The sequence below is a fragment of the Fusarium graminearum genome, chromosome 2, assembly GCF_000240135.3.
Source record: "Fusarium graminearum PH-1 chromosome 2, whole genome shotgun sequence".
Lineage (NCBI taxonomy): Eukaryota > Fungi > Ascomycota > Sordariomycetes > Hypocreales > Nectriaceae > Fusarium > Fusarium graminearum.
This window is the reverse complement of record NC_026475.1, coordinates 3,878,924-3,902,857: the sequence shown is the minus strand read 5'-3', so window position 1 is coordinate 3,902,857 and position 23,934 is coordinate 3,878,924. Positions and strand designations below refer to the sequence as shown.

The following is a 23,934-nucleotide window of genomic DNA, read 5'->3' as shown; positions in this document are numbered from 1 at the left end:
CATTCTGGCTTGCAGTACAAGGCATTGGGTCAGATTACCTTGTCTCAGTGTGGTGAATCAAGTATCCAATGTTGGTTGATGAGCTGGCTTGTGAAGCCACCCATCTCAACTTGACAGGTAGGCTGCCGTCAATAGATGCCTCTGATTAATTGAACTCCAGCTATCGGAATGTTTTTCTTGCCTCAAGACCACAAAATTGAAACAAGCTTATCGGCTTCCCGAGCCCGGACAAAGAGCACATCAATCTCACTCAAAGCTTGGCAATCACGATTTACTCGGCTCAAGCATCGGACAAGAATCGAATATTGACGGGGGAAGAACTTGTGAATAGAAAGTCCTAGATTTTTTTTGGTTGGATGAGGTTGTTCTTCCATCTGATCCACCGTTCCACAAGGTCAAAAAACTATGAGGCATTTGACAAGCAACCATTTTTGACGGTTGTCCGCTTACGTACCTGCAGTACAGCACAGTACGTATCACAGTTCACAGTGTTTGAGCAAGCGCTTTTCTCTTCAATTGAGTTGTCAGGCATCCATTTCAGGCATTCACTCATCGGCTGAGAAAAGTTGTTGATGGTGGCGCGAAGCCTGCTGCATGTGTCGTGGGGCAGAAGTTGGGAGAAGAGTTTTCTCCCTCCGTTTTCTCTCCGTCTTTTTAGTTTACTACCAACTTATTGTCCAGACTATACTGGTTTACTGGGAAACGGAGTTAACAAACTGATCGTTACAGTTATCCACTCACACCTACCATCGGGGATCGATTCAAAAAGAATTGATTCATGGATCGAATACTACAGTACCAGGAAACTGACTGCCTTGATCAACAGGCACAGAGACACCCAAGAATTAAGAAACGGAAATTGACAAGGATCATTCAGGTACAAGACAAGGGGGGATGTAAGCCACGGGTCAGGCACAAAACCAACCAAAACTCTTTGCCCAACACCTCTTCATTCTCGAAAATCAAGGCCCTCTTTGAGTGCATGCGTCTTGCCGCCGTGCCGGGTCCCTGACTAACGCACCGTGCCTGGGCAAACAAGCAGTTGAGACATTTTCCGGAACCCAGTGAAAAGACCCGGACTGGACTGGGCTGGCTCTGCCCTTGTTTCTTGGTCCTTGGTCTCCCTCCGGTAAGTACTTCCGTCGGCAGCCAGCCGGGCGGGTCTCTGTCACTAGTTTCTTTGGAGACAACTTCAACAAAGGGCGACCGACACCAGTCTGTTCCAAACTAGCCCATCCGCGCTCTTCGCGAATCATGGCTGCGGCTCGATTCCTTCTCTTGCTCTCAATGACTCCTGACTCTGGGGACTTTGATGGGTCCCTGCTGTCACCCACAGAGTTCCACTCCCTAAACTAGGTAGCCCAAGCGGTCGCTTTCTCGGCGACGTCCACGTACATTCTCTGTCAAGCAAGTCCTTTCCTTTTTGTTTCGCCTCAATATGCAAGTCTAGCTATTGGCATCTGCACGCTTTGTCTCTCCCCGAGGATGGATGGAAACACACCCTTGCAAACTTTGACTTATTCAGTTCCCCGAGATCTGCTGGTGTACCTGAGTGAGTCCAGGATACCCATCTCATGTATATAAAGTCCATCACCTCCACCTCGAATACAATCACTTTCCCTCTACTCTCCATCACAGTTACATTCCTTCCTTTTTCGCTACCGAATACTCTTCTTCGTTCACTCCAGACCTAGATCTGAGATCAGTCCTTACAAACAAGCTTACTTGTCCATTCCTTCCTCTCCGCCGTGCGTTGAGATATATCAAGTCGAGCCAGTCTCCAAATCAACAAAACTTCTAAAAAGTATATACAACTTTTTCAAAACCACTCAAAATGTTCACCAAGTTCACCACTATTGTCGCGGCTGCTGCTGCCCTTGTCTCTGCCAACCCTCTCCCTCGAGGCGAGTCCGGCTCTTGCAGCGTCACTCCTCACGACATGTACTCCAGCAGCATCGGAGTCCTGGGTTGCAAGATCAACACCAACCGCGTCGCCTACTGGCCCGGTTCCGTTGACTGCAACAATATCTGCGTCAAGGTCTCCAACGAGGGCCGCTCCGTCTATCTCCTCAAGATTGACTCTTCCGGCGGTGCCCACGACATCTCTTACGATGCCTGGAACTACCTTGGCTTCGGCAAGTCTGCCACCCAGGACCCCCAGATGGGAGGTGGCATCAACATGGACTACGAGTACGTCCACGCCTCCAAGTGCAAGGACCTCCTCGACGACGGCAAGCTTCCCCTCGCCGCCGCCAACTCGATGAACTACGTCGCCTCTTGCCTGAGCGAGCCCAAGAGCTGGGTCGCCCAGAACTACGAGCTGTACAACATCAACGACCCCGTCTGCAAGCACGGCGTCGACGAGAAGTGCCACCTCAACCTCGCCGTCAGCAACCAGCCCGAGTGCCCCAGCGGCCTCGGCTCCGTCAAGGGTCTCAAGCTCAAGGTTGAGAACATTATGTACGGCACTGGCGAGAAGGCCGTCGCCCTCTAAATGGGTTTTTGTCTTATACCTCTTTATGTCTTACCATGCCATGATGATCACAATAGAGAAATCGCCGCCCTAGCAACTAGATGCAGGGAGCGTGTCACTTTGCTACGAATGATATGAAAAAAATACTCTGTAATGATACACAGGATACAGAGGAAAAAAGGATTGTTTATTGCATTTTATTTTACTTTTCATGTATATACATAGACCATTGCCGACACGTCAAATAGACTACACCTTCTTCAATTTTGAGTCTTATATTTTTGTGTGAAATTGACTTGTGTGATTCCTCTCATCTCACAGCCTCGGTGAACGGGAATGTAAGACACACTTTACTGACTCAATTAATTCTCCTGTATTGTGATTTGCTTTTTTTGTTTAATCATCTCTGGCCATTAAACTCTGCCTCTTATGTCACAGCACTTAAACCCCCTCCTTTTTAGAGGGGCCGAACGGTACAGATCTATGACAGAGCCTGAAGTAATTTTCTCAACCGCATCTTGTGGCATATTCGATTGCCCCAACTGATACTCTCGACAATCTCGATCAACTCAATCGGACTTTTATTAAGCTGAATCTCATTTTGGAGGCCTTTCAATGATCCCTTCAAGGGGACGTGGCTTACACCCAGCCACCTCTCCTTCAGCCCTTGCTTCATCATCCCTCTTAGGGCTTTTTCACAGCCCTGCAAGGTAAGTTCAGCTCCGTAATGTTTGCTTACCTCGCTGTAATAGCCTTGTTTTCTCCTCTGCAGTGCAGTATGCAGTGCTAGGTTTTCCTTCCAAGGCGTGTAGGATCATCGCTGACTTAGTGGGGACAAACCACGTGCAAGAGGATCAAGGCACTCAAGTCGGACCGGCAGGGATCAAGAGACGTCATGTTTTGCTTTGCTGGCTTCATGTACATACATACTTGTGTGCACATTTGTTCAATAAACTTGCGACGAACATACATATGCAGACATACATCACACCGCGTTTTGAAACCATCCCCATCCATTCGGCAGTTCAAATTCAGGGGTGTTTAAAGTTTGGGTAGCACTCGGGACCTGAAGCCAACGAATCTGTGTGAGCTGTGTCGTGGTTAGATCTCAGCGAACGAGGCGCGACATGAAACAGGGGGGGGGGGAGGAGGGAACAAAGAAGATGTAATGACATTTCTTGTTTCTTTTATTCGCAAAGTGACAGCTGAAGCGGCGGTTAGGCTGGATGTTGTACCTGCATGGCCGTGTTTCATATTTTCTTTGATGACAGGCCGTTGAATGTCTGTGTCTTTTGTAGTGGTGCAGTGGGAGTGAAATATTAAGTGAGGGGTTCGTTGACGGTTTGCTTTATTGTGAGGGCATCATGTGAAAACGGGGAGTTGACCGTTTAAAAGACAAAACGGTGGTGCTCTTGGCATATTTTCGAGTAAGCTTACCCTAAAGTATTTTGATCATGAGAGTTAAACCATGGATATCGACATGTAAAGGACTTATGCGTGTGATATAAGTGATGGAAATAAATACTAAATTTTCCTTTATTTAATTGTTTCAATTTAATAAATGGAGAAACAGTGTCGTGTTGCCATTTAACATTGTGTTTCAATATTTAAATACTCCGTACAGCAAGTGTTATTCCCACCTATGATTTTACAAGCATGGTGGTAGTCAAAGCAAAGCATCTATCCGAGAGACAAGAAACAGCATAATACTTACAAATTATATAGTATCTTGTCATTAAATTAATTACCATTCATATGATATCTCATACCCGATAGATCCGCGGATGTCGGCTACTGACTCAGATTCACTACAAGATTGTAAATGCTGACCGAGATTTAACGGCGGCCCCCACTAGTAACCGGCCTCGGCCGCTTTCGCCGAGGTTCTCTAGATTCTTGACACTGGTATAACCCGCGGACAGGGGCCGACACTTCTTTACCAATAATACAATTGTAAACACTGATACCTAATGACGAATAATCAATTACGGTCTGTACCGTATTACCAATAGACATGTTCTCATTGCTTACGTAGAAGGCTTAAAGTAAATTACTGCAGCGGCGGATATAATACCTTCCTAAGGGTCCAGCCCCGCGGATTCGATGTTGACGGAAATACAGCACTGTACAAGGTGCTGACTAATGACACCTACCCCATTTTGCACCCTGGAATCTTTAACAAACCCCACCATTCGATTCGAGGCCAAGTCATTGAAGACATGGTTCCGCAAACTATCACCCATACACAGAATTGATTCCGCTTACTCAATTGTCCATTGCTTCACTCACACGACAGACCACACGCGACCTCTCTGTATACTCAGCACTGCTCCTCTCGCCCACTAGATTCTCATTACCTACCGAATGCGCATTGAGTCTACGCCGCCACCCAACCGAACTGAACCCCTCCAAAATCCGATCGCGGCGCCGTCCTTGCCCGCCTCAAGCCAAAACATGCCGTCCGATGCGACTCCAGGCTCACCGGCGGGCTCCAACTCAGCTCTGCCTCCCTTTTACTCGCCAAAGACAGAGCCTGCCGATGCATCGACTCCTGCGCACCATCACAATGACACTCTCGAGCAGTCCATAGACTCACTATCTCTCTCCCCCGCTCCCTCCACTCCCGCCTCCGCTCCCGTCTCCGCACATCCCGATCCCGAGACCCCGATCGGCCTAGAACCCCCGCCATCACTGCTCTCTCCCTCCTTCACGCCCCCTTCTACGCCTGGTACTTCCACACCGACGACGGCTGGCCTTCGCGGTGTCCCCGTCGACAGCTCCATCCCCTCCGGAGGATGCGGATCAAAGAGACCAAAGCTGCTCCCGACTCTCCCGGAGGTGGAATGCATCGTTCGTGCCCGTATCCCCACGGTTGCAGGAACCGAGATGTTCTTGCACCTGTACACCAACAATGTGGACAACAAGGAGCACCTCGCCATCGTGTTTGGCAAAAATATCCGAAGCAAGAGTCTAGATGCTGTCCGGGAGGGTGAGACCGAGATGGACCGCATGGTGCGCGGCGCATACACAGGAAGGCTGTTCCCCGGTCGCACAACCAGTGGCATCGGTCCAGCGACCCCTCAGGAGGAACAGCCACCGCAGCCGTCGGACGAGCCTCCTCTGGTGAGGATTCATTCCGAGTGCTACACAGGTGAGACGGCGTGGTCAGCGCGATGCGACTGCGGCGAGCAGCTCGATGAAGCAGCGCGCCTGATGAGTCTGCCAGGCAACAAGGCCGGCGGCATCATCATCTACCTGCGACAAGAGGGTCGTGGTATCGGTCTGGGAGAGAAGCTCAAGGCGTACAATCTTCAGGATCTGGGGTCTGATACTGTCGAGGCGAATTTGCTTTTGCGCCATCCTGCCGATGCTCGAAGCTACGGTCTTGCTACCGCTATGCTGCTGGATCTTGGCCACCCCGAGGTTCGACTGTTGACCAACAACCCTGACAAAATCCGCGCAGTCGAGGGTCCTAATAGAGAGGTTGTGGTCAAGGAGCGAGTGGCCATGGTGCCTTTGTCGTGGAAGGGACGTGGAGGTTTCAGAAGTCAGGAAGTGGAGGGATATCTCAAGACCAAGGTAAGTCTGCACGGAATGCCGATGACGTTTTGTCTGAGAGGTGCCTACTAACACTGATTCGCAGATTGAAAAGATGGGTCACATGTTGGATATGGCATCAGTGCCACGATAGATGCGCAAACGAGAGACAAATACCAGAACAGAGAGAGATGGGACTTGAACAAGGCTTCTGTTTGTTGCAATCAGGGGAGTTTATCGTCGTTCTTTGGGATTGATTGATGGCGTTGGACGGTGGAGCTTTTGATGTATGTATGTGTAGGTATGATAGACAAAAACCACATTTCAACAACTGTTCCATATCCCGATCTACAATCGTTGATTACGGGGATGGATTTATGAACCATGAGTGCCTTAATGGTTAATAGCATGGGAGTTGCAATAACTGGAACCTTTTACTGGATATTCATGCTATTATTTTACGATACGTAGCTGTTCTAGAGTAAGATCATTGCTTCGACACTTTTCTCCTCAATTACAATTGGCTGTGCGGATTAGTACTGAATCGCCATGTTAGAAAAAAAGACAGCTTTGATAGTATTGTTTTATTTTACTGCTAATCTGTATTTTCTTCATCATTCAGAGTCGTTAATCATTGTCGTTGCAGTGGGTCGGGTCTTGTCGCTGAAGACTGCCGTGACGATTTATGGGCCTACGCTAAGTTGCACTTTCCAAATATTGAACGGCGCGTCAAGCTCCAAATTCGCAGTCTCAATTTCGGTTCGCGCAAACTCGATTCCTTCCACTTTTTCACTTTATGCTTCATTTCTTTTACGCAGTACATTTCATTAATAAACATGCGATAATTGGCCTTTTTCGCAAACATTCAAAGTTACCATGTCTTCCCAGACGATTCGCCTGCGTCTAGTCATCCGCAGACATTCCGTCCCTGAAGTCAAGCTCGTTTGGCCCTGCATCGCAAACGACGACCTCACCGTTTCAAAGTTCCTCGCACTCGTTAACGAGGTTGTTCCGCTCGAGAGCCCAGATTGGGGTCTTGAGGATTATGTTGTTGAGCTAGCCGATGGCAAGGGCGATAGTTTCGAGCTGCTGCATTTTCAGCCCGTCGGCAAAGTTTTGAAGGAAGATGACCAAGTTTTGTACGACCCGCATGCATTGCTGTACTCTCGAGATCTTTTACGCTAACAGTTGCACAGAATTAGATCACTCTCCACGGACGACCTGAGGAGAAGAAGACTTAATGGGCGACACCAAATATCCCTGGACGGAAAGCATCTTATCGATGGCCTGGCTTTTGGTAGGCCTTGGTTAAGGGCGCCGCGCGATCGCCCAGCACTCGACCTACCCCCACGAAAACGAGCACGTATCACACACGAAGAAGAGCTCGAAGAAGAAGAAGACTCCGACGAAGAATATTCCAGTACAAATGAAGACGAATATTCTAGTACCGATGAAGAAGAGCCGTCGGAGCAGCTCTTGCTCGAAGATACTCCCCCAGCCGACGGCCAGGACGAACCAGGCAGTGTGCGCCTTCGAGCTAGATTCATAGACACAGATCAGCTTGGAGAGGATGATGACGAGGAGCTCGACGTTGACACTGATTTCCAACCTACGAAAGATGGCCAAGCAGAGCTTGATAATGACGACGACGGGGATTCTGAGACCAGCGACGAGGACGAAGACGAGCCGGACGATGATCTTGTTGACGAGTTGAAGTTTCTGCAACAAGATAATGCCTTAATTGAGCAAGTACCTGGAAAGGAGCAGCAGAATTCTCCTAAAAGCAATCGCCAAGAAGCACAGACACCCTCTTCCGCACCCAAATTTGACCTTGCTATGGTCGACAAGATTACCGCACTGCGAGTCGCGTTTCCTTTCACATCCCTATCGACCATGCATGATATTTTGCAACAAAACGATAACGATTTGAAGAAGACGTTCCAGGTCCTTGGCACGACTAATAGCCCAACGATCACCTTTGACGAGGTATTAGAGATTGCCCTCCTTGGCGTCGTTTTCAACACCAGCCAGCCTAGTCCTAAACAAACTGCGGAACAACATAACCCAGAAGAAGAAGAGAAAGACGAGGAGTTGGAGACACCGACACTACGACTTCCTGGTCAGTCTGAAGCCACAGGCTCGAAACGACCATTGATCCAGGAGGTGGATAATGAGGAGTCCCCTTCTAGTGCACCAAGCGAAGCGATGGGTGGAATAGCGAAACGTTTGATCAGTGTCGTGGATGAAGATGATGATACCTCGAGCTCTTCCTACAGTTCGGACTCTGATTCTGACTCTGACTCTGATGAAGATTCGTACAATGGCCCAGATAAAGATTCAGACTCGGATAGTGATTCCTCAGACTCGGAAGACGAACCGATGGGTGAAGCAGATGATCCCACACGACACTCGACAGGAGACGCAGGCTCGAGTGATATTTCCGACTCAGACTCAGACTCAGATTCGGATTCAAGTTCTGACCTGAGCAAGACTGCCGGAGGTGCGAAAACATCACTTGCACAGGACTCTGACGATAGCAGCGACAGCTCGAGCGACTCTGACTCCAGCTCAAGTGATTCGGATTCGGAGTCAGAGCCCGAGGAGCTTTCGTCGAAAAAGCAGTCTCAGGCAAAGCAGTCGCGAACACCTGCAGTCCCTGAAACGAAGACTGAAAGCCAGGCTCCAAAATCGGTTCCAGAACGCACTGAAGATTCGAAGCCACCTGGCGCCGGGTTGACCAGGACCAAGAAGAGGAATGCCAGAAGACGTGACCACAAGCGATTGAAAGCTATGCAAGCTTTGGAAGACACTCAATCTCAACAGCCTACCAACAAAACGCCTAGCGAGGATGCCGAATTTCTCGCCCGAAAGCGTGCCCTCCTAAGTGTTGTCAGCGACGAGAGCGAAAATGTTCCAAGCCCTCCAAAAGAAACGCCAGCGACTGGCCCCACTCCTATGATCGTCGAAGTTGAGACAGAGGAAGCATCGGCGCCTACGACGCAAGATGCGGCCTCAATTGAAGAATCTGCTCCTCAGCGTCGTCACAAAGTCGACATGGGAGCCGGACGACGGATGTTGTTTGGTGCTCTCGGGCTGAAGAACCCCAAGTCTAAAGCTGACGAAGATAAGCTTCGCAATAGTTTGATGAAGGACGTGAAGCCGCTACAAAACCCTCGAGTTCAAGTTGAGGAACCAAAGGCTGATGAGGCGGAATCAACAGCAGATCAAGAGGATGAAGACCCTGAAGCATGGCGAAAGAGGATCTCATACCGAGCAGTTGAGTGCTGCCAGGAGAACATCACTTTGAGCGAACCGCCATTCCCATTTGTACAACGGTGGGATCCTCAGCAACAGTATACATCCGTGAGAAAGCGAAAGAGGGCTTCGCAAGAGTTCAATGATGACAGTTACTACGGAGAAGAATGGAACGGCGATCAAGAGTGGCAAGATGACACTCAAACGAAAAAGAAGAAAAAGTCCAAGAAGCGTAAAGGAAAGGGGGGACAAACCGGAGGATATGATGGAGGGTATGAAGAGATGGAGACGACTGAATATTCATATGCTGAAACAGGAGTCGATGGTGACGAGGATGTCGTGCTGAATTACGATGACATACCGACCACGACTAGCAAGCCTCGTCTCCAGGATACTCAGTTTACAGAGATGGATGATCTCCCTTCACTGCCTTCAGATCTCACTACCCTTCCCAGTCTCCAACTGTCTGAGACCAAGCCGGGCATGGTCATTACCTGGAAGCAACTGCTCATGTCGAAGGCTACAAAGTGGCAGCCCGAAATGGTATCAACGACTGGCCTCATCTTGTCAATCAGCGACGACAACTGTCTCAATGTCCTTTTGGCGAAGAGAGATAGAGACGAAGATGACAAAGAATATGACCACCACACAGGCCAACGGGTCTACGGAAAGTTCGAGGTACCAGACTTTGACGAAGATGAGGACAACGATGAGGAGGATAGCGGACGAAGAGAAATTGCCTGGGAAGAAATGTCCGATCCAAGATTGGTTCAACCAGCGCCGGCAGCCGACTCTTCGGAAACACTTGCCAAGGGCACCGAGCTCCCGACTGAGCCCACCAAGCCCGTACAGGACGGAACGGCGAATACCAAGGTTAGCACGAGAACACACCCCGATGAGACTATGGCTGAGGAGTTAGATACGCAGAAAGTGAGAGCGGAGATTGAGGCCGATTTGAAGGATCGAGAGGCTGCAGATAAGCCCTCGGGGACCGACATTCCTTCTGGCCAGCAGCCACCGCGGCTCGAGTTTTCGGGAGAGAACAGCCCGATCAGCAGTTTTATTCGACCTCCAATGGAGACGCCGAGTGATATGACTAACAGTCCCACACGCCAACTACGAGAAACAATGGAGTCGGTTGCTAGAGAGGATAATGTTTTATCGTGCGATTCGGAAGAAAGAAGTAATGTGGAGGAAAGGAGAGCTAATGCAGCGGATGAGATGGACGGAGTGAATGATGCAAAAGACCTGGACGAGCCGATGCCGACGGTTGAGGCTGGCTGGGACACAATTGTTCCTGACAGTATACCGTTACCAGAACTTCCAGCACTTCCCACCAAAGATGATATACCTATGGATAACCGTCTCGCGGTGCCGTCGTCTGTGGGTAGCGTTCGCAGTGGAAGACAGCCACCATCAATCAGTGGTCTCGAAGATCTCCCGGAAGAGCGCGTTGAGGACTCAATTGTGGACAATGATAAAAGAGCAACAAGCCCTCAGAACTCGATTGTGTCGGTGAGGAGTAGCAGTCCTTTGCCTTCCTTGGAAGAGCTATTCCAAACGGCCAGGCAAACACAGAGCCCAATGAAGTTCTCACAGCCGTCTGCTCCTCAGCATCTAAAGACCGAAAAACATGATGCTGAGTATGAGGAGGCGATGCGAAAATTGGATGAAGGGGAAGACGAGACCGATCGTTCTTATCTACACAACAAATCCTTACGCAGCCTTTTGTCGCATGCGCCACGAGAGAACAGTCCTTTACAGCGCTCGATCAAAATCGAGGCATCGCAAACAAAGGCCGTCGAAGCTGAGCAATTTACACCACCGCCTTCGCAAAAGGTCAAGCAAGAATCACAGGCTATAGTTGAAGAAGGCGGCCAGGTTATCGAACTGAGCTCGAGCCCACCATCTGTGCAGTGCACCGAACACTATGCCCAAGACAGCGAGGACGAAACATATCATGAAGGTCCTCTGCCGCAAGGTGAAGGTTGGGTACAGAAGAATTATAGTGAAATGAAGACACGAAGCCGAGGCAAGAGTCCCCCAGCGACAACGGCAGCGACAACAGAGATTAACAAGACGACCACTACTACACAAAGTCGCACTGCGCGTGGACGAACATGTCTTCCCCCGGTTCGAGATGCCACTGCCAGTGCCTACAGTCAGATCAGAGGGCGTAGGAAGCTAACTCGCAAGTTCTGATACGGCAAGGGAGCAGAGATTAAATCTGTCGGTGGAAGGGACAGTCGCTTTGTGTCAGTTTGGACCATCTCTTAGGTCATGTAACCCAGGCTTTCTTCTACCCCTGGTCTATGGAAGTTCTGGAAGGGAAAGGATGTCTTTTGCGTCATTGCATCATGTGCCTGGCTCTGTTTTTTCAGGCAGGATAACAAAATGGAGTTTATATGTAATATTAAGAACATGGCGTTGGGGAACCGTGCATGACAGCCTAGCGTTTGGCTGAGGACAAAAGATTAAGCTGGTGCAAAAATGCACATACCGAAACTAGCATACAAAGAAAATAAGCAAGTTCAAAAAAAGCCAAGATTCATCCTCCTCAAACAAAATCTCTTTGCCCAAATGCCCAACGTCTCATGTGAGGAGCATCACGAACCGATGGTTTAGTCGTGGGCCTGTCTCAGCGCAGGGTTAGGAGCAAAAGCTGCATCACGAGCCAGACCATGTCAGCCAACCAAACACTTGGAGCGTTCAGATGATGCAGCGAAACAACCCACCATCACCACCAAAGACTACCCAGGAACCACCACCCAAATCCCCTAATCTAGTGTCTCATGAACGCTATGAAATGTCACGGCCGTTGGCTATTGTCGCGTGGTTCAATGTCGTGGGGGAGTTTGTGAGAGTATGTATATATTTATTGTTCATGCCATAGAAGCAATGTGTTTCCCTTTGATCGGTCCTTCTTTTCTTTTCGTTCTGACTTTGTGAATTGTGAACATTACTGCTGTGCTTCTTTGTTAAAGGGGACAACGTAAAATACTTGGTTCAAGACGGATATATAACGACACGACAAGATCAATCAAACCTACCACGACAGAAATCTACTATTGTCACCAAGCAGATATACCTACTCCTCAATTCGTACGAAACTTGTTTAGATACACAACAACATCTACGTCGCAATCATGTTGCCATTTCACTACTTCATCTTCACCCTCCTCACCATCGTGGGCTTGAGCTTCAGTTTACCCACACAAACACTAGAAGCCCAGCCCGCACCAACACTATCGCACGCACTCCCCGACACGACAAGCATGCCTGACCCCCTGGAGGAAAGACAGGAGAGAAACAACGCCAACCCATCCGTCTTCAACCCGCCCGTCACGGCGGCGCCCGACCAGGCGGAGAAGCTAGAGAGCATGGGTTGGAGGCAGACGACGTACTACGAGTGCAGGACTAGAGGCGGACAGGAACGCTGCGGGTGGCATATCCCTGTTTACAAGGCTGCTGCTGAGGGTCGGAGAGGGGAGATTGTGGGGTGGAAGGTTGTCGTTGGGATTGCTTTGGGGTTGGCGATGTTGTTGTATGGAGGGTGGTGGTGAGGTGGAGATGGAGATTGCATTGGGTGGAGTTTGGAGTTTTAGTTTTTTGGAATAGATTCGTCTTGATACCCTGTTGTGCTGCTGGGCGGCATATGAATTGATTAGAAGCATTCTGTACTCCTTTTGGTTCAACTGCTGTGATAGTAGTAGTCATGAGTCATACATTTATATCACTGTCAGAAACACCAAAAGAACAGACCCGCGTGAAAATCAGAGACGTTGCTATTTTTTGTTTTTGGTCCGAAACCCGAAAAACACCATTGATTTCATGCTAGTGTATTGAGCAAGGAATGTGAAAGCATAGCCTTCAATCCCCCTCGTCGAGTCCAGATAGCCCCCGCGTCCGCCAGCAAGTCCCTGTACCCTATGCCAAAGCCGGCGCCGACGACGAGGATGGACCGTAGTAAATGGACGCACCCGCATGACCACCGAATGCACGCAGCTGCAGACATAACAGCAGCCGCTCCCCAACCAGCCCGAGGATATACACAAGCCAAGCCATGAATCGTTTATTTCTCCTTCTTCGCCTTGGCACCCTTGACCTTTGCCGTACCTCGGAGGGTCTTTTGTCGGTTCTTGCGCTGCTTGCCTATTGTCGAGTGTCAGCCAGACTAAACCTTTTTGTTTTTGTTGGTTATACGCACGCTGCTGTCGGGAAGCACGCTCGGCCTTGGTGGCGAGGCCAACGCGCACCAATCGGTACTGAGGCTCGAACTTCTTCATGGCCTCGGGGGAGTCATAGACGAGAGCGAAGCCGGTGGTCTTGCCACCACCGAACTGGGTTCGGAGACCGAAGACGGAGATCTGGTCCTTCTGGGCCTTGTAGAGGGAACCGAGCTTCTCGCGGAGCTCCTCCTTGGAGATGTTGGCACGGTTGGGGTGGAGGATGTCACTGTAAAAACGCATCGCGATCGGTCAGCCCAAGCAAAATATAAAAAAACATGACATTAGTTCCCCTGTATTTGCTCTTCCCATAGACCGTCATTGATGCTTGCCCGCCTTGTCCCATTTGCTGATGTATGTTGATTCTCGACATTCAAATCGTTGCGTAGCGTATAAATCGTTTCTCAAAGACCAGTGTCTTGCAGAAATATTGAGGTGAACAGAACAAGCATCGATGACGAGCGATGGAAGAGCAACGGAGGACTGATTGTCATCAAATTCAATTCAGAGGGTTGTCACTCACACGACCATCTGCTTACGGCCCAGCAGAGGGTTGCGGATGAACTTGCGAGTTCGGAGGGTGACGGGAGAGTCGTTGTCCGCCATTTTTGCCGATTGTCGTGATGGTCTCTGGGTGTGTTGACGGTGGAGAGACTGGGCGTTGGGGGTGAGATCGTTTCGTTGATGAAGTTGTCACACTGGGAAGGGTCGCAAAATTCGCTTTGTCGCTTAATTTGGTCCAACCCTAAGAAAAGATGCTTGTGCGCGATGATGCCTGAGATTTGAGGCTGTCATTTCCAGGGTAAAAGTCACGTGTGATGTCGGAGAATCTTCGGTTTGAGACAGATGGAAATAGATCGGATATTGGACACGACTTTTCACTCTCTCGAGTTAGGACTTGTTCCAACATTTGCCAAGTTTAAACTCCAGTCTTTGGTGGAGATAGTCGTCAGACCACTGTTATTACCCAATGGAGCTGTTGCTTTGCTTTGCAATGGGCTCCAGGATGGTCCGATCACGATCACAATCACAATCAGTATAATACTCGAAATCTTCAAGAAAGAGACATATTTATATAAACAAAGCAATTCCCTCTGCCGAAATGTGCAAAATGTCGTCTCCAAATTCACAACAAGTTGACCGGTTCTGTCATCAGTATCTACAGCTGCAACCTGACCTGGACTTCCCAGAGCCTGCGCTCTTAAAGACGTCTCAGGTTCAAGATGATTTTTACGAGAGATTATTTGCCGATGGTGCTATTCGATATGGTCCCCCTCCGCGTTTCCAGCTTCGTGTGCTTAAAGAGCTCATGGCGCGAATTGAAGCCAGTATCGATGACTGGGAAGAGTATGTAAGTCATTGTCCCTAATACAAGCATATCTTGTAATAGTTGCTGATACCGAGCAGGGAGTTTCTGATGACTTGATGTCTGCCCTCTCACTATTTCTCGCAAACCCATTACCCTCAGAAGCCACCTCTGCTCAGCAAAAGGCATACGTCACTTACCATCTCTCTGAACTTTGCCAAGAGGACCATCGTGATCAAACTTCCCGCCCGCCTTGCATCACCCTTCTTGAGAATCGATCTCTCATTTCGGGCTCAGGAACGACTGGCCTGCGGACATGGGAAGCTGCCCTCCATCTGGGATCGTATCTCTGCCAGAACAGGCACATTGTCAAGAACAAGCGAGTCCTAGAGCTAGGAGCCGGCACAGGGTACCTTTCCATTCTCTGCGCAAACTATCTCGGTGCTCAGCATGTCGTTGCATCAGATGGCTCCGACGACGTGATCAATAATCTCCCTGATAACCTCTTCCTCAATGACCTTCAGGATTCATCACTTGTGACCCCGATGGATGTCAAATGGGGTTACGCACTCATGGGCACCGAAGAAGAGAAATGGAATGGTGGTCGCCCTATTGATGTCGTGCTTGGCGCCGACATTACTTACGACAAGAGCATAATAGCAGCCCTGATCGGAACTTTGATCGAGGTATTCGAACTTCACCCGCACGTGGAGGTCTTTATCTCAGCGACTCAACGCAACGAAAAGACCTTTCAGGCATTCCTCGACCAGTGCCAAGCCAACGGCCTTTCCGTAGAGGTTATACAATCTGCAATTCCCAAGCTACAAAGCCAACAGGGTCCGTTTTACGACGACAAAGTTGACATCCACATTTGCAAGGTGTCCAAAGCATAACCGAACTCCTGGACCACACGTCTGTACACCATACTCCTTTCATATCAGCGCAGAGAGGAAGACAAGATCGTGGTGGAAGTTGGTCCAAGGGATGACTCCTCCGCATTCCAGTCGAAAGTGTTGGCGTCAATCGGCCAGGAGGGAAATCCATCGCTTGTCGCACCATGGATCGCCTATACAGAATGCGGCCGGTTGAATTATCGGTAAATCCGAGAGAACAGCAAAAAAGCACCATCGACCTGAATATTCTTTAACAGAAGATACACATCACGGCAACACGGAAAGCTGGTCGTGAATCGTCATGCCACCAGAGTGACAATCAGCTCAGGGTATGCGGTTGTGGCCCCGCACTTTGGTGGCTGCTGTGTAGCTGGTTTCGTTTGCCAAAGGTTCCTGATTCGACGTATCAGAGGTTTGAGAGTCGGATGCAACGGACAAGCAACTGCACAGTCACAACGATGTGATTTTAAACATGTTTGCGAGAGTCATGCCATTAGCTGTCAACTATGACGGTACCTCAAGACCCCGGTTTATCTAATGGGCCCATTATTAGGTGATCTGATACTTGCAGTCTCATGAACCTGTTCCAGGAACCACATCAGGCCAATCGTGCATCATGGATACCCGTCATTCTGATATCAACTCTATCGCCATCCAAGGGACAGTAAACACCACGATGCAGGCTAGACCTTCCCAGGGGACCGCCCAGGCCCCAGAGGCGAGGAAAGAGGGCTCAGCCTCCCAAGACCCCTGGAGGCAACTGGGTTTGCGTTGCGGGGAAGAGCGAAGAGGGGGTCGGCTGCAGAGGCACGATCTAGAAGTTGTCAAGCTGGCGATCTGGGCTGATGATTGGCCTTTTCCCCGCTTGATGGCAACAGGTGCTTATTTATCACCATTGCTGAGAGCGTTTCGCACAATGCGATGCCCCTTGAGTTGGTCAGATGAGGGTGTGGCTAGGGAGGTATGCAGGCTTCGGATTCATCCAGCCAAGAACGTGGCACCTTTGGGATAGGCAGGTAGAGCTAGCCACAGGGTCAGTGGCCGCGCTTGGGGGGATTAGTACTTTACAATGATGATATCCGCAGTTCAGTAGCGATTTGGTATTGCGGGCTGGAATGCGAATTCAGGAGCAACGCTATATAGACCGCCGATAGTTGAATTGTTGCGCCGTCTTGGTGTTCGTCTTGTTAGCGGGGAGTAGTGCTGGATGACTGTGTCAATTTTAAGGTCATATCAAATAATTGAAAGTGAGAAACTTTGCACTGTGCTCTTTTGAGGTTGTTGAGCAATCGTTGGGAGCCTTTGCCAAGTGAGGTTGGCTTTGGTGGTGGTGATGACGATGGATGGAGTAGATGAGTGCGTTGTCTCGTAAAAGAAACCCAAAGCAGGCTGACACGCAACCTCTCCAAAAAATCGAGAATACAACGTCGATGAAGTGGCGCCGTAGTACAAACAGAAAGCTTCATTTTACACCGTATCGTCACTTGACCCTTCTGCCGAAGCGTTGAAGTTGCGTAATGGTTCAAAGCAAAAAGAAGAAGAAGCTCTTGCAATGACATGCTCTGTCGAATTTACCCTAGACGAATTGTAGACGAGAACGAATGGGAAGGGAGGGTTCGTTGGACAGCGTTTCTGCTATGTATGCAAAGCCGATCAGATCAGACATACTTCCGCGGCCGGGGAAGCTTGGATCCCTTTTCCCCCTCCCTTTTTTCCTCTTGTTTCCGGTTCAACTGCATAAGGATCAACAGCGCCAGCCAAGCCAGCATTGAAGATCGCAAGAAAGCTTATAAGCCTGGGGAGGGAGCCGGGAGCTCTCTTGATCAACCTCCTAAACAAAGAAACAAGAACTTTTCATTTGTTGGGGGACTCTTATCTTTTCGTATTAAAGCATGATGATTCATTCACAACCCCATTGTTTCTTTTGTTAGTTGCTACGTCAATGATGTGATGTAGTGATGTTGCTGTTGGAATCATGATACGGTTCCTTTTCCCACCAACCGCCTTTCTCGGGCTTCGGCTATGCAAGCAAGTCGATCAACGACGAGAAAAAGTAAACACCCCTGAAAATCAACTGACATAGAAATATCCATGTATTTTTCGTACCCAAACAAAAGTTACAATTCTTGAAGAGAATACTACAATTGTGTGCGTGCTTTTATTATCCATGTCATGTCAAATAAAGGTAAAGCTCCCTTGCTTATTTCGGGAGCGGTTTGTCGATGGGGCCAGGGCTTAAGTTAGTAGAGTTATCCTGATCCTGGTAATTCAATTTACTTCTTTTTGCCATTTCGGGGGGGTCAAACACAACCTCCAATATTTGTTATCGTTGCCCAACAGGGGTGTGAGGGAGAGGGACAGGACAAACAAAGAGTCCACAACTTTTTCCAAGGACGGGGAATTGCATTACGCGTGTTCTGTATGTAGCTTGTTACAGCTTCTTTATTTCTCCGTAGCTACCCAAGGTTGTAACTACAGCTACAGACAGCTACAGGTCACAATTTATGGTCTGGTTACAGTAGCTATCACGACTCAATCAGCCCACGAACACTTACTCTGGTCCTTATCAAACTCCCGCCTGTAGCCGTAACTGCTTCTGGAAGAGGAGGGGTTGCAGCCCGGGAAACAGAGAATGGAATTGGTTCGTGAGTCTTGTATCAATAGCGCTTCACTTCCTCTATCACCCCAGCTCAGCGGCACAGTGCAGTAGTATCAGTGACAGAGTGACAGCCCTGTACCAATTCCAATTCCATACCCAGTATCTTTGATGGCAAGTGTGCAGTGCGGATAAGCAACTCCTCTCTCTCACCCACATTATCAATGCCGGTTTTCTACTACTGCAACGTTCTTTTTTGGCCCTTTCCATCTATGGAGTATCAGGCAATTCTCGTTTTCACCGGCTGCAGATATATCCTGCACGTGGGGTCAGGCGGTGACCCCAGCTCAACCCAAGGTCTTTTGTAGTTTGTGCCTTTTTGAGGGGAATAGACCTGGGTTGGGGTCCATTAGAATGCCAGTGCATAATCACTAACAAGCAGAGAACCAGGCCTCAACACCAATCGCTACAGCACGATTCGTCTATATACCAAAACTACTCGACATGAGTGGTCTTACTGATGCAAAACACACCGCCAAGAACCCAATATTTCGTGTGTGCGCTGGTAAGCGACGTATCGTGTGTGCTTCATGATATCTCTCATATTCTCTTCTCGCTCAACCTCCGCACCGGGCTCAGCCGGGGGGGGGGAAGGAAAAGTCATCGTCAAGGCCGGGGGTTTCGGGTCCTAACCTATCCACTCTCACTACGTACGCTATTATATGGAGTTTTTTTTTTTTTTTTTTGCAACAAGCTATCAAGGAAGCTCGCAATCGAACTCCAAATCGGGTTTTGCTGAATGAGACATATAAAAATTTTCATGTCTCTGATGAAAAGCGCTACTATAATTGAGCGCTGTCTGATTACTCTTTGTATGCTCTGGAACATGGGTTAGCTGCTACTCGTTGAATCTGAGTTCAAAGTTGAACAGGGCACTACTGATAGTGAATAGAATGTCTTGTCATTGCTGTGGAGGATGGCGTACGGAACGAACCACACACAACGTTATTCCTACCTATTTCTTTTTTGGAGAGTTGCCGTCTGTGGAGGAGGAGAAGGAGGAGTCGAACAACTCAGCAAAGTAACCCAACCCAGCAGACAGTCAACCCTGTGAGAAGTTGGATCAAATCAAGATACACTGTGCTGATGGGTTATGGCCCCAAAAAAAAGCCAAGTCTAAAAAAAGGGCTGGGCTACGCAGATTTCACACCCTATCCCGTCACATCGCCCGCAGTTATCCACCATCAAAGCTTGTGCCCAGACCAGACTCTCTCTCTCTCTCTCTTTCTCAGGCTCAGGCCAGGGATCTCTGTTAGTTAGGGTCTGTTCTTTCTAGTGTCCCAATAGAAGGGGTCGGACAGCAAGCCTTCCCTCTGGTGGCTTGAGCTAACTTTACAGATGCCAAACAAGGCACGAACTGGGAACTTGTGAGAAGAAGAGACAGAGTGAGAGTGGTGAGAGTGAGAGTGAGAGTGAGTAAAAGCCAAGCACATTGGATAATGACAGGGGTTGGTTCTAGGGGGAAGCATAACTTGTACCGGTCTACTTCCCCATGTGGCTTGTTCCTGGTGCTGACTCGCTGCTAGAGACCTGGAGATTCCCCTTCATTTCCCATTTCCTTGCTGGGTCTCTCTCACCTGGGATCTCGTACTTGGTACATTACCTTGTTCAATCTTGGGTGGGAAATTCAATCCAATCTGTTATTCTACTAACCCCTCCCGTACATCCTAGCCTAGTCTGTGAACCAATTCTATTCTGGCTGGGAGTGATCCATATCTTTATTAATGAAGCACCCCATCCACCCCCCGTATGACACTAACTCGATCATCAACCTACGGTAGCTGTTCCTTATCATCCATCGACGAGAGCACGCACTTGTTATATAACTATACCACCCCCGTCGACATCTTCCCCATACTCACTCATATATATCCATCCTTCTTCACTACCGTATATCCATATCTCAATACTCCAATTCGTTCTGCATTCGTCTTCTTGATCTTGCAGATACTCATCTCATCCATCCTGTCTCAGCACCCATACCACCCACACGTCTCCAACGCCAGCTCCAGATTGGCCCTGTTCAGCCTTGAGCAACCACGACGTATCATCCGACGATCGACATACAGTACCTACATCTTGGATATTGCGGCTGCATTTCGATACACAAGGAATTGAATAAGATAGTCACAAGAACCTTTTTATTCTTCTATAAACCGGACGACCCGACTTGGAACTCTACTCTTGCCTGGCTCGCGACAGTATTGTAAATCGCGACTCCCATTCTCCCTTGGAATCTTCCCACATACCACAGAATCGCTTCGATGGTCTCGTCATTAGACGTTCGACCCCATTTCTTCTCCGGGCACAACCGATCAACATCAGTATCATCCACGAATAGCTCTCTATCCACACCAGCTTCATATTCATCTTTACCATTATCAAAGATGGCATCCGTCGGCGCACAAACATATACCATGGCTCTCCAGAAGTACATGCTTCTCACAGAGCAACACCAAGATCTTTGCGATCGCCTCGACCAGATCCGTCCCGAGTTCCACTCATCAAGCCGCTCCCAATTCTCCTCACCATCTACATCACCAACCCGATCCTCATCCTCATCTCTCTCTCTGCCGCCTTCGCCGAAGCGCCACTCCCGAAGCGGACGTCACCACTCGCGCTCCCACGCCCGTTTCAGCGGCTGGGAGAACCACAATGAACTCACCACGATCCCCGATGAGGAGACAATCTACGAAATATCAGCAGAAGAGCAGCGTCTCTCCGAAGTCAACGAGAGCATCAAGCGTACCCTGACAGAGCTTCTCAACTGCAGCAGTGTGCGCGCCGACCGTGCTTTCAGAACATGGGTACAGACAAGACTCATGGAGACGGAAAAGGAACTTCGCAGTGGCCGAAGGCGCAGAAGCTCAGGCAACGAGTAAAAAAGTACACGCGTATAATATTTGATCTTCGCTGTCTTTGTTACTTGCCATCCTTTCGGATGCTACACACACAATATGCAAGTCGTCGTGTTGAGGATGATAGCGGCGGGTGGCAAAGCATGCGCCTCCACACACAACAAAATTTGGCATTAATTCTAATTATTCTCTTTTTGGGGGGTTTATCTGCTTTGGCTGCATTGGCGAAGGCGTTTCTGGCAAAGGGAATCGATTGATTCGAGCGAGAAAATAAAGCTCAGGGAGGCAAACACATTACATGGCTCTTTTAAGGGAACAACAGAATTTGGGAACATGTTGGAAAAGCGATTTGAATCATTGGGGTTTTTATTTTTATTATTTTTATTTTGTCTTTTCTTTGTCTTTCTCTTCTTCCCCATACCCACTTATACACTTCATTTCTTGTTTATTGTTTTTGGTACTTCTTCCAAGGAAGAAGCCAATATCTTCATATCACGGTGTCATTCCGTGGCTTTATTTGTTGTCTCTCAACTTTCATTTACAGTTCTTGAGCCACGCTGGAATACGAGGCGAGTGATAAACGCCACATGTTTATTTCTCTTAACCATCATGAATGAAGATCTCCCGAGAGGAGATGTTAAGCGACACAGCGTCCAATATGAATACTACATACAATACATGTGCTTTCGCAAACACAAACAAGTTTCTTGTCCCTTCAGTGAATGTTGATGTCTATCACCCATGGTTACCGAACCAACCTCGTAAGAATGTAGTGACTTAATACTCCAAGACTCTTTGTCTCCCAGTTCCAGCCTCAACCCCAAGATACCTTCGCTTCAATGCATGTCGGCCGGCCCCGCTCCTGGTTAGAGACACAAAAGATTAGCAGTGCCAGACAACACGCGTCGAGCCCACAAATCTTTGTCTACCCCCTGTCTGCATCAAAAGCCCGTTGGGGGAAATGAAGATCATCTCCTGCCCAGTGGGCAACAGAGGGATGAGCACTTAAGCGCCCGGGCGCTTGCACACACACACACCAACCCTGGTGGGAATAACGGTCTCTGATAGCGCTAGACTAAGCTCAGAAGGAGAAAGGAATGTCTCTTGATATGAACTACCAGAGCGATTTGGCTCTATCGATCACGATCGGGGAGTTTGTTTGTTTCCTGTTTGAGATGTGATTTTTCTTGCCACCCACACGGACGGCACACACCGCTGCAACGAAACGGAATTTTGATCCGGCTGTGCTGTGTTAGTAGGATCGACGTGATTTGCAGACTGAGCAAGGTGAAAGCTGCTTGAGCGTTTCGGTGAAGTAAATGCTGGAGAGTAACATGACCGTCAGGGACATTGAAGTTAATGGACAAGCAGGTTTTCTGATCTTACAGCACGGACTGGTTTTTGAGTCGATCTATGCGACGGCATGATGCTGTAGGGTGGGCGAGGCGACGGTTGGTTCTAGTAATAAGCATATTTCGCATCACTTGTGAGAGAATCTGTTGGAGCTTTGACTTGATAGCCGAGGAGAAGCTCCGGCTGGGATACTCCTTGATGGGCGATGAATTGTGATGCTATAAACTTATCCTTTTGAAGCGTTGCTATGGAGGCCTCGTTATTCTTGTCAGTGCATCGTAGGAGACACTAGACGGTAGTAAAACACTTGACGCTTAAGCTTATCGCACAGGAAAATAGTCTACCAAGAGAGTTGATCTAATACACTACTATCGCTAAATAATTTCTTGTTTCTTATCTCATTGCGTAGTGTTGCGCTATCACAGTCAAGTCTTTTGTTGGCCTTCGTATCCGTAGGGTAGCGACAACCATCAACTTCATTCAGCCTTGACTGTCTTGAGCCAAAGGCAAGCTCCTGATATCCGGCAAGACTACCCTAGCGCTTCCGGGAATGGCCTCTTGTATCCGGACTACGTCGTATGCCGGGACGTCACCCTTTGGGAACAACACTAAGAACGGCACACGACCAAACCATCATGATGGGAATGACCTTCAAACGCTGTCGATCCGGCGACGGGATAAGCCCCCGAAACGATAACAAAGACCAAATCTACACCCCAACGGTGTCTCACTTTTTGTTTGGGCCAAGAATCATCCCAACGTGTGTGTGATGGGCATCGGCGATATCATCATGATGCTATCCCCAACTGTCAAAAAAGTCAAACCCCAGAGTGTCAAATCTGAGATGACGTAGCGGGGCGTTGCTGTATATAATTATTCTCCAGGCGAAACATTGTAGTTGTACATGGCGAGCGCATCGAGATCCAGGCCGTTGGGATCATGTTGACATTTTTCAAGGATCATTCTTCCAGAAGAGTGAAATCTCCAATTAGATGGCCGTAATACGGAAATATCCTTGCTTGAGGTTGAGGTCATGTGCGTGGTTGAATATGTGTTTAACACATCCGGACATTTTGCTCCCGCCGATCTTCAAGGTACCACGATAACTGTAACATGGCGCCGCGACTCCTTTGTGACTCAAAAAGAAGAGCATCATGTTTCCGTAAGAGAAAAAACTTTTCTTTGAAACAGAGGATTATCAGGGTCCTGACTAACGTCATTTAAGCGGTTCGGAGTGCCCTTCTGACGTTTGCTTGACTTCAGCTGCGGGTCAGTCTGACGTTTTAGCAAAACAAGGATTTGAAGCTGGAGTTTTTGGTCCACATGATGAGGAGCCGGTAACTGAGGCTCTGGAGGCTGAAGTTGACTGTTGCTGAT

At 48.8% G+C, this 23,934-nt stretch overlaps 8 protein-coding genes across 8 annotated transcripts; 6 read left to right on the top strand and 2 right to left on the bottom strand.

Moving 5' to 3' along the window:
- Window positions 1-1,548: 1,548 nt before the first annotated feature.
- Window positions 1,549-2,737, top strand: FGSG_04471 (uncharacterized protein). Its single transcript, XM_011322824.1, has one exon. It carries the CDS (start codon window positions 1,835-1,837, stop codon window positions 2,492-2,494), a length of 660 nt encoding a protein of 219 aa, XP_011321126.1. The 5' UTR covers window positions 1,549-1,834; the 3' UTR covers window positions 2,495-2,737.
- A 217-nt stretch (window positions 2,738-2,954) lies between these two features.
- FGSG_04472 (uncharacterized protein) lies at window positions 2,955-3,370 on the bottom strand (the record flags this gene model as incomplete). The annotated part of the gene is made up of 3 exons (XM_011322823.1): window positions 2,955-3,176; window positions 3,213-3,239; window positions 3,314-3,370. The coding sequence occupies 3 exons, from the start codon at window positions 3,368-3,370 to the stop codon at window positions 2,955-2,957; spliced, it is 306 nt and encodes a 101-aa protein (XP_011321125.1).
- Window positions 3,371-4,717: 1,347 nt separating this feature from the next.
- On the top strand, window positions 4,718-6,409 carry FGSG_04473 (GTP cyclohydrolase-2). The gene is made up of 2 exons (XM_011322822.1): window positions 4,718-6,052; window positions 6,117-6,409. The coding sequence occupies exons 1-2, from the start codon at window positions 4,928-4,930 to the stop codon at window positions 6,162-6,164; spliced, it is 1,173 nt and encodes a 390-aa protein (XP_011321124.1). The 5' UTR covers window positions 4,718-4,927; the 3' UTR covers window positions 6,165-6,409.
- Window positions 6,410-6,886: 477 nt separating this feature from the next.
- On the top strand, window positions 6,887-11,467 carry FGSG_04474 (uncharacterized protein; the record flags this gene model as incomplete). The annotated part of the gene is made up of 2 exons (XM_011322821.1): window positions 6,887-7,149; window positions 7,207-11,467. The coding sequence occupies 2 exons, from the start codon at window positions 6,887-6,889 to the stop codon at window positions 11,465-11,467; spliced, it is 4,524 nt and encodes a 1,507-aa protein (XP_011321123.1).
- Window positions 11,468-11,981: 514 nt separating this feature from the next.
- FGSG_04475 (uncharacterized protein) lies at window positions 11,982-12,828 on the top strand (the record flags this gene model as incomplete). The annotated part of the gene is made up of 2 exons (XM_011322820.1): window positions 11,982-12,128; window positions 12,385-12,828. 2 exons carry the CDS (start codon window positions 11,982-11,984, stop codon window positions 12,826-12,828), a joined length of 591 nt encoding a protein of 196 aa, XP_011321122.1.
- A 194-nt stretch (window positions 12,829-13,022) lies between these two features.
- Window positions 13,023-14,197, bottom strand: FGSG_04476 (uncharacterized protein). Its single transcript, XM_011322819.1, has 3 exons — window positions 14,015-14,197; window positions 13,473-13,720; window positions 13,023-13,417 (listed from the first exon to the last, which is right to left on the bottom strand). Exons 1-3 carry the CDS (start codon window positions 14,095-14,097, stop codon window positions 13,338-13,340), a joined length of 411 nt encoding a protein of 136 aa, XP_011321121.1. The 5' UTR covers window positions 14,098-14,197; the 3' UTR covers window positions 13,023-13,337.
- Window positions 14,198-14,602: 405 nt separating this feature from the next.
- On the top strand, window positions 14,603-15,690 carry FGSG_04477 (uncharacterized protein; the record flags this gene model as incomplete). The annotated part of the gene is made up of 2 exons (XM_011322818.1): window positions 14,603-14,842; window positions 14,899-15,690. 2 exons carry the CDS (start codon window positions 14,603-14,605, stop codon window positions 15,688-15,690), a joined length of 1,032 nt encoding a protein of 343 aa, XP_011321120.1.
- Window positions 15,691-20,142: 4,452 nt separating this feature from the next.
- On the top strand, window positions 20,143-21,898 carry FGSG_04478 (uncharacterized protein). The gene has a single exon (XM_011322817.1). It carries the CDS (start codon window positions 20,611-20,613, stop codon window positions 21,226-21,228), a length of 618 nt encoding a protein of 205 aa, XP_011321119.1. The 5' UTR covers window positions 20,143-20,610; the 3' UTR covers window positions 21,229-21,898.
- Window positions 21,899-23,934: the final 2,036 nt, after the last annotated feature.